This window comes from Rhamphochromis longiceps, linkage group LG12, assembly GCF_057381845.1.
Source record: "Rhamphochromis longiceps isolate RC_006_pf linkage group LG12, R_longiceps_female_GT1.1, whole genome shotgun sequence".
Taxonomy (NCBI): domain Eukaryota; kingdom Metazoa; phylum Chordata; class Actinopteri; order Cichliformes; family Cichlidae; genus Rhamphochromis; species Rhamphochromis longiceps.
This window is the reverse complement of record NC_140568.1, coordinates 40,281,440-40,291,637: the sequence shown is the minus strand read 5'-3', so window position 1 is coordinate 40,291,637 and position 10,198 is coordinate 40,281,440. Positions and strand designations below refer to the sequence as shown.

Sequence of the window (10,198 nt, the reverse complement as noted above, 5' to 3'; positions counted from 1 at the left end):
GACTTCTGTCCAGCTCAACTTCTCGCTTTCGTATTTGAATGAAAGGCGGAAACGGCTTTAGTCAAATCACCCACTGGCCCAACACTCCGGCTAGGCTGTTTAAAAGCTCATACACACCTGAACACAGTGATGCTGATTAAAGGATCAACGGAGAGGAGAAATTTTCCTCCTGGTTTCACACCAAGTTTCAGCTTACGCTCAAACCCATCACTTGGAAATCAGTGTATTTCATTTCCTCCATCGTTTCCAGGTATTCATTAAAGCGAGTTTTACTACCCACCTTCGTAAATGTCATCATCTTTATTCACTGTAATATTTAACTTTTGGGTGACAGCACAGGGAGGAGAGGAGAGAGCAAAGAAAGACAGAGCAAAAAGAAGCGGGTAAGAGTCGACATGTAGTCAAATTCTCCAATTATTATAAAGCTGTAGCTTCTATTTCACCCACATTCAATTCTGATGATTTCACATAACTTAGCAGTGTTTTGTCCTGTTGTCAACTGTGGATCCCCCACTTGCTCTTATAATCATAAGATTATATTTTTGTTATTTTCTAGTTTGTAGCTGAGTGAGGAGGATGAAGAGAGGGAGAGGAGAGAGGTTGTACCAGGTGAGGAAGAATGAGGGAGGAAATACTGAAGCTAGCTGGAAAAACAAGAACTAGTTTTCACAATGTAGTTTTTCATGCGTTTCATGGATGCTTTGCGTGCTTTGCAGTAGCACACTTAAAAGAATGCCAATGGACACTGCAAACAGAGCATACTGATATGGATGGCAGCATTTAACAGGATTAACTATAAACAGGATGGCTGCCACTACATTGATGCCACGGACTACAAATCTGTTCTCCATGTGTGAAACTGTGGCACATGATGCTCTGTGCTTAGTCTGTGCAGTAAAGGGAGGGTTTGCATCAATTCAAAAACTTTAATATGAAACAACTCTGTTACCAGTTTGCTTCGTGTGCAGGTCTGTGGAGTGGCAGGGTGATTTTCCAGTGTCTGTACTGAATAATGTTACTTTAAGTGCTTGATAATTTAGTGGACTGCCTCTATGTGATCTCATCTCTCGTCTTATCTGCTTTGCCACAAATGGTTCTTTAAGTTTTTCCTCTGGTTTGACAACTAAAAGCTCCACCCTAAAACAGGTGGATTAGATTGAAATCTGATCATTCGCTATGAATTATTCTTAGACGCTAAAATATCCAACTAATTATGTTGCTTTTCAATGTAACATTGTGATATTTACCCAATTGAATTGAGGTTTGCAAATGTGAAAAGGGTTGATTACATAGTATTAATGACAAGGTACATAGTGTGTTTGGTGACTGACATAAGGAGAAGGATTCATGTAGTATCGCCCACTATCACAACTCATCTATTCTACTTTAAAACTTTTAGAGAAAAGATGTGAGGGCCACTTTTCAGATTCAATGTATAAAATCTATAGTGCTGCTGAATGTTATGGAACTGAGTGACACTGAATGACAATGAGGGGAACCATTATTTTGATTTAGAGAGGGGACTGTCCCTTTGAATGATGCTCTGCAGCTTTAGTTAACTACCTTTGTTTTGGGGTTTTTATTATAACGTCTCAGACAGTGTATGTTGGCAGGAGCTCTCTGTGGTAATTTATTAAAACAAATGGAAAACAGCAAGCAAAACCAGAAAGTAGGCAGAGATCAAGGTTCACAAAAATGTCATGACATCAGAACAGGTTAAAAAATCAGCAGGTTAAGGAACATTTGAGGCGGTTACGATAAAACGGTTGTTGTAGACTGAAAGACGAAAAACATCTTCTGCTTTTTCTTATGTTCCAATTATGTGCAAGTATAACTGCAGTGGAAGAAAACTCCAGCTATAGTGTCACTTTGCAGCATTTTTATTACTTACTATTAACTTACTGAGAAAGTAGTGCAACGTATTAATAACAAAAACAAGTAAAGAGTGTAACGATGAAGTATGTTGATCTTTCAAATCTTTTTATTGCAGTAAAAACGTTTTAAGGTACAAAACAACATGAAGGAGATATCAGAAAGAGCAGTGCTAAGTTGATTTTTGTCATGTCTGAGAAACAATTGTCAAAAATCCCTTATGTTACACTCAAGGCAGCAGATGCAGTAATAATAAAAACAAACTCATAAATGCTGGAATTTATATGTATGGCTACCATTTATTTTTTTTTAATATACCACTTGGAAAAGGTGTTTTGGACTGCGACTACCCTTAATTAATTTATTATGGATCAATAAAACAGACAAAACTCTGTTAAATTATGTTTAACTGTTTATTTTAACAAGATTCTTCCCTCTTCCTAATTAAAGATGCCGTCCAAAATAAAAGCCATGCTTGTGACACGTGCACAAGCATCAAAGAGCTCTGGAGGATTTGCATTTTATTTATTTACTAGATGTCAGAAAAAATGGGAAGTTGGATCTAATGTAATGAAATTAGAAACATCTGACTCAAAGCTCAACTTGCTCTGTTGATTTTGACTTTTGGCTAAAGGTCAATTGCAGTATCATTTTCCAAAACAACAGAAAATGTTTTTTCCGTTTATACTAACTCTGAACTGTTTCTATAAAGAATGCCTGTACTGTAAATAATGTAAATAATAACTGTGATATAAACCAGTTTCACCACACTCACTTCCAGCATTAATTTCTGTGTGACTTTGTAGTTTATTCTAAAGTCACAATGTATGAAGCCTTTAAAAAGTATCGTTGGGGGTTAAATTTTACAGAGTCAACATTCACAACTGGACAAGGAACAAAAAGGGGAAATCGGACATTAAACATCATTAATTTACAAATACCAAACCAGTTTTGGACCACTGTTTAAGCTTTCAGTGATCGTTAATATAACAAATAATTGAAAATCACTGTATAAAATAACATTTTTCCTTTTTGAACTTAAAACATCTGCAATCAGCTTTGATTTGTTTTTTTAACAGCTTTATCTTTGATCAAACATTCTTAGTTGCATAAAATAAGAAAAGTAAGAAAATATCATTTTATCTGAATAATAAGGCAGCATGTGCGTTTTCTTTTGCTCCAATTTTTAGCAGGCTGATACAACACTTGAAGAAAGAGATGGTGATAAAGACAAATGCAGACATACATTACAACTTAAAGCAAATAAATGAAATTCAAATGAAAGTGATTACCAAGCACGCGATCTGATAAATACAATGAGGTATAAATATTATTATTTATACAGCACAGTCCATAGGAATGATCTGAGCAGTGTTTTTAAACCCTGTTCGGTTTTAATGCACGAAAAAGACAAAAAACAAAACAGGTGCTCAGTGGCATGAAGACAAATGTGAAGCCAAATGTGTCCCTGAACGGATTAAAGGATTTCTTAATCAACTCTGTAGTGTGTGTACATTGTGATAAACCTCCCAAACACAGGTAGATGTTATCAAGTTTCTACAGCATGTCTTACTTGGATTAGGTTCTATACAGCCATTAGAGTCCACTTTCTTGTTCGATGAGGAACAGGTTCCCCTTTTGGTTTTGCTAGTTTAATGGCAGAGGAAAATCGGACATTAGTGAGGAGGCACAATCTGCCACAGAAGGTGTGTTTCAGACACACCGGGATGCCGGAACTCAATTCAGTCTGTTAGAAACAAGCTCCAGACAACATCTGGATGCATCAGCTGCTGTAACCAAAACGTAAATCAAAAGGAAGGAATATAAAGTTGCACTGCAGAAAATTGAAGACCACTTTGTGGAAACATAAAGAACAATCTGTCCTTTAATTTTTGGTAAAAAATAATAAGCCGGTAGACCGGAAACCTTTGGGTTGGTATCCCCGTGCTGTTCAAGTAGGATATGCCCTTTAACTTATTTACATTACCACTATGCTCCACATGTTGCACCATTTGATGACTACAGCACAGCCACATAAACATGAAAGGGTTTGTTAATGTATAACTGCAAAAGTTATTTTTGGTCCACTCTCTTATAATGAGATAAAGTTTGGGTTGATTTTGATTTATAAGATATTGACGTAAAAGCCTTGAACACCATTCCCACATTTGTCACCAAGCTGGGAATGTTTGGAGTCATTCAACCAAGGAGTCATATCTTCTCGTTAATTCTGTTTACACGCTGATGACTACTGATACAATGTCCAAAATATTTGTATGTACTTTTCACATATCTCTTCAATTATCTCGTGAGTTCCTCACATTTATTTTGCAATTTATCCTTAAAAGCAGCAGACTGGGATCATTGAACAGGTGTTTAATATCAATCAAATGTGGCAGAAATCAAAAACGGGCAGTGGGCTGTGGGGCTTCATAAGAAATTGACCTTTACTAATAATTTGTTTTAGGTAAGCAATAACTTACTTGAAGCAAAGAGTATACCTCATTATACTCCAGGATTTATTTTATTATTTAAATATCTAAACAGTTTGGATGTAAATAAAAAAAAAAGATATTTTTTGCCAAGTTTTCCCAAATTTGGCAAGTTTGGTGAAATGCTTTCAGCACACAAGAAAACAATAAACACAAATAAAAACAAACAAACCACAAAGTGTAAACCTGGAATATTATGGCCATATAAACATTATTATTGCTTTTTATTTTGGTGTATTATGGGGTATTAACAGTGGTGGGTAGTAACTAATTACATTTACTCAGTTACATTTACTTGAGTAACGTTTTGGAGGAAAAAAATGCTTTCAAGGAGTTTTTCTACACTGTACTTTTTACTTTTACTCGAGTAATAATATTATGAAGTCTTGTTACTCTTACTTGAGGAAGAAATTCTTGCTACTCTACTCAGTGTAACTTAATTTAATGAATAATAAACAATAATAAACAAAATAATAACCAAAAATGCACGAGACACAGACCTACAGTTTATGTCAAAGTGAGACTTCTTGTTTGTACATAAGGTTTGTTGTTTTAATGTTATTCTATCTGCTGAGCCTGTTGTGCCATTTGGAGAAGTAAAGTATCACCATGTATTGTTACTGGAAGTACTTTACCCAATTCTAGCAACATTTATATTACCTTCTCTAAATATTAGTTTCATAATGATTTTGAAAAGATTAGATTTATTATTTTGTAATTATGTTTTTTTTTTTATATGTAGTATTTTTATTTTGCTTTTCAGTATTAAACTTCAGATTTTTGTCTGTCTGATTGGCTCATTTTTAAACATTAAATCAGATGTTATTATCAGTTACTCAGTACTCAAGTAGCCATTTTCACTAAATACTTTTTTACTCTTACTTGAGTAATTTCTTGGACGGCTACTTTTTACTTTTACTTGAGTAAAACTATGTTGAGGTAGTGCTACTATTACTTGAGTACAATGTTTGGCTACTCTACCCACCTCTGGGTATTCAGGGCGCTCAACTTTAATAAAATAAATAAACTCATTATGGGGCAGAGACCTCACAAATTTAAATTTTGTACAAATGTTGCTACAACGCCAACGACATTTCTCTCCATTGAAATGTTTTAATTCATTTTTGGATCAATAACAGTGTTTAAATAAGTCTCAACTGACTCTATCAACATACCAAAATCTACTTTCTGTGACTTTTTGGTTTTACCAAACCTTAAATTTAAGTGATGCGATTCCTCGACATTTCTCTTATAAATTTATGAGTTTTCTTCTCTGAGTATTACACCCCGCTCCACCCCTGGGCCCTTAATATGGTATTGTATTAGAAGAAGCAGTTTATGATACGTTTGGTTATTCCCCACTGCCACTGTGACACAGCCAAAGTGCTGACCGCTTGTACAGCTTTCAAATTAAGAAAATAAAATGCTTTAAAAAGATTTTAAAAAGTCAATATCTTGTGCAACATGGCTTTGCTCGTTATTTCCTCTGCAAACACTGCTTTCCAGCTGGACTCCCAGGTGGACTGGGTAGCCTGTAAACATGATGACATATTGTTTCCTTTCCTATTTGAAGACAAAGCACCCGGTTGTTATCTATATTGACAGAAAGCTTTCATTAATCACCCTCTCATCCGCTGGCATCTTAAGAAGACGATTCATATACCCATCATAAGTGGCTACATTTGTTGCTGTAGTTCCCTTTGATGACACCATTTCAGAGAAAAATGTAAGGAGCTAAAGTCATGTACTCTTCAAACCTCGTCTTCTGTGTAGGTATGAAAAATCTTTGACATGAACTTCTCTGGAAAGCCCAAGCAAGCTCTTCATTGCAACAAATAGGACCTTTGAACACTTCTGGCTGCCAACATCATGTAGCTCTCCAGTCAGTAGTTAATTATTTGCTCCCAAATTTCTCCACAGAGTCCTAAATGTGCTGTCCATCAGGGAGCAGAATCTGTGATTGTCCTATACATCTGCAGGGAAGTCACCTCCACGTCTGGGACCTTGTTATTCTGAGGACGTCCCGTTGGGCTGTAACCGGCCGATCGTCCCATTGGACTGAAGCTAGTAGTGGTGCGGCCTGCGTGGGTGAAACCAGAAGATCGTGTCAGGGCAGGACGCCGCAGGAACCGACCCGATGTCACCAGGTCCCCATAGCCCTGTGCGTGCGAGAAGGCGTAGCCCGAACGGCGGGAGCTGGTGCGACGGATGCGGGCACGTCGAGTTGGTGGAGCAGGTGTTGCTTTCGCCTGCCTCACTTTGAACATAACCTAACATTTGGGGAGGAAATGAGACAGTTATAATGCAGGAGTGGGTGTTTTAAGGAAACATTTAGTTAAATAAGAAGCCAGAAGGTTAATGAGTCCATCTTAAACATATTGTATATGTGAGAAAACCTTTAAAAAGACAAATCCTTTGAGAAACTCCTCAGAGAGCCGTGGGTTTGAATCTCAGGAGTAAACACATCTATCCAAATAAACTAGTTAAAGGATGAATCACGTCTTGTTTGTCTATCTTGTATCTCAGGTACACAGAATTCAGGTTGCACCCTCAAACTGCAATTCAACTCACTGACCCTTGATTCTCAATAAGCTCTGCTTTTTAACCTGTACTTGTTTTTGGCAAGTTAGCTGTTGAAGTACGATGAATTAGTTTCGAGTAGTTTTCTATGCCATGTTTCTAGATTACTTTGTTGTGAGTAAAACGTTACTGTAAAATGACCTTTTCCCTGTTTTTTGACACTTGTTTATTAGCAATAGTTTAAAAAGGACACTGAAGATGATTTCCTCAGAAACCGAAAGTCACACTGAGAGGAGGAAGCGTCTCACTGCCCTAAACCAGCTTCCCGGCAGATTCTTAAAAAGTCTAACACCTAAAAAAATGGAGGTGTGAGTTTCCCATGATAGTCAAGCACAGCAGGTAGAGCTGCATCTCCTCTGCTACCTTATCATTGATGGTGGGGCAGAGCTGAATCATCAGGAAACGGTTGGTAATGACGGGAAGGACACACAGGATGGAAGTGAGGAAGATCGTCAGCCAAACGTTGGGCTGGTTCAGGGAGTTTCGTGCTGTTCCTGAATAAACACACACATACATAAGGTTTGTATTATTACAGGTGTGAAGAGTTTTTATTTACAGTACTCCTGGCCCAGACTTTTATCCCTATATATGAATTCTGTTCTATTTTATGGATATCAAATTAACCTGTTAACCCTCAGAGCAATGAAAACATGAAGAATATTGGATTATTCTCCTAACAACAGATGAGTCATTAGAAAGGATAATTAGTATTCGTGGAGTCCACAAATAAAAAAAGGTAATAGGTGTAATAGCTCCACTTTACTAAAGGTTACAAATGTTCATGTTGAGGCAAAATAATCAAAACAAAAAGAAAATAACTTGGGGTAAATATCATTTTAAATGTTTAGACACACGTGAACATTTAGTAAGACCAGGCTGTCCTCACATCGAAATACTCATTTTAAGAGATTGTATTACAGGTGATGTGTTAGAGTGCAGTATCTCTGTTCTCAAATTTATCCTTTCCCCCCAAAGAGGTTTTTTAATTATCTCTTATAAATATCTTGTTATTAAAATCATTTTAAATAGTCTTAAAATTATTTTTCCTAGACAACAAGCCAGGTCGCCACAGATCATTGTGACCCAAAAAGGCTCCATTGCCTTGTCATTTCAGACCTCCTTAAATACTGACACCTCAGTATCAGAATCAGAATCAGAATACTTTATTCATCCCGAGGGAAATTAGGGGTTACAGCAGGCAGCACGCTAATGGCGCATGCGCACTCACAAAGGAACCTTCTGACCAACTTTACACAAACATCACATTGGGGAGACATGTCAGAAAGGTAGGCTGATAGGAAAAAACAACGAAAATACACTACATGAGGTAAGAGGAGGAGAAAAAAAAACTCCACTCAGACTGAGCTCCTGGTGGGAGAACAGTTTGATAACAGAAAAAACACCTCAGCACAAAAGCACATGACTATCAATACACCATAGAAACACGAGACAAGCAACAGGGGCGGGTAAAGGGTAAGAGAGAGCCGGCGTAGACAGCGCATCCGGTCCTGCAGCATCTGCGCTGGTCCAGTTGACTGCTATCATCCCCGGTAGGGCACAAGCATCGAAGGCGTTGGAAAGGGAGGGGGATGAGTGAGTGCTTGTCAGTGTAAGTGTGTGTGTGTGTGTGTCCAGAGTTCAGCGGAGACAGTGTCCTTCGCACTATCAGGCTAAGTAAACAGTCTGCCAGCCAACCCAGGTGGCCTTCATGGGACGGGAAGAATAGTCATCACACAGTCATTATCAGGGAGTTGTTTTGGTGGGCTCCAGCCTTATATATAGAGGTATCTACTGTAAAACACCAGGGTGAAGCAGTGAAAGCTCTTAAGCTGGGCATGCACTGTGCGATTTTTTTCAGTCGCGTTATTCAGCTCAAACTGTACGATTGACTCGCAGGGGTTAGAAGTTCGTAGGTCACGATGCAGGGTCTCCCACTATACAGCCCGATGCGACCTGAGTGCTCACACTGTGCGTCCATAAAATGAAGGTTATAACACAAAATCTGCCTCTTGCTCTCTGTCTTTCACTCACACAGACACGCACACCACCACCATCAACTCTGCTAAATTGCTAATGAAAAACAATCGGGCAGCTGTGATTGAGCAGCATTGTCCATCCAACTATTTTCATGGTTGTTGCGGTCGTGATAATTTTGTGAGGCCACATCGAAATAGCTCAGATGAGCTTGCCAAAGTTCTACAAGTTGTGCTTTCATCGCTTGTGTCCAGATCACACGCCGCACTGCCGTGCTGCGCCGTCTTTTCACTTTCATTTCTGTGTTTGCGTGTGCGCAGTGTGAGAGGCTGCGGTGACACCCTCACGGCGGCAGACAGGATTTCAAACAGGTTGGATTTTCTTACGACCAAACGACTGATGATCGGGAGCTGGTCGTGAGGTGTTAATCACTTCTCGTTACCCCACGTATACTACACGATGCACGACACATGATGAAGGCGAAACTCGGGCCAATCACCAAAACGGTCGCACGACTGAAAAATCGGCTCAAAATGGGCCAGAAATGGCACAGTGCATGCCCAGCGTTAGAGGATTGTGTGTTACTTTAAACGGTGTCTCAGCTTTTCCCAGTCTAAAGACACTCAGACTGTCAAATATTGTTGCACATTGTGGTAGCCTAAAAAGAAAGGCCTTTAAATCAAGAAGGAGATTTTATGTAAAAAAAAGTAATGTTTCAACATTTTAAAGTATTAAAACAGAACTGTTTCAATTTAAGAAAAATTGAATGTTGATTTTGTATATAGAGAATAAGCGGGGGAAAAAAGAAGTATTTATCCCAAATTTTACAACTTTCCAATACTATGTAGATCAATTTAGTGAGAAAAACAAACATGTTGAAAGCCACTACCACGTGACCTCATAAAGCAGACGTTCTGCAAAGATACCAAACACAATTCAAACACTGTTAGTCTTATTTGAATTACTTGAGATTAACTTTAGCCTCATATAAAAGAGTGAGCAGCCGGAGCAGACATGCAGTCAAAAAAAACACATTGTTACATTTATGGATTGGATACTCAAAGCTGTCAGAGATGGCAAGTTTGTCACTCACCTATGAAAGGGAAGGCTGATGGCAATATGGTGAACATGCCGTTACTGTACATGGTGAATGTGACAGCAAAGTACATCGCCAGGCTTCCCAACACGAAGAACGTGTTAACTGCCGTCCAGTAGGACATCTCAAACCCCAGCTATGGGCAAAGACAGCCAGCAGGTTCTATAGTTATATACGTTTTATA

The 10,198-nt window shown here is 38.3% G+C and overlaps 1 protein-coding gene across 1 annotated transcript in view; it reads right to left on the bottom strand.

Moving 5' to 3' along the window:
- Positions 1-1,992: 1,992 nt before the first annotated feature.
- The window catches only part of LOC146657956 (phospholipid-transporting ATPase ID-like), a 50,666-nt gene continuing 42,460 nt past the window's right edge, over positions 1,993-10,198 (bottom strand). The window contains exons 26-28 of the mRNA XM_085426337.1: positions 10,012-10,150; positions 7,308-7,438; positions 1,993-6,634 (exon numbers count right to left, since the gene is read on the bottom strand). Coding sequence (XP_085282463.1) covers positions 6,305-6,634; positions 7,308-7,438; positions 10,012-10,150 — 600 coding nt within the window. The 3' untranslated portion in view covers positions 1,993-6,304. The remainder of the gene's footprint in view (positions 6,635-7,307; positions 7,439-10,011; positions 10,151-10,198) is intronic.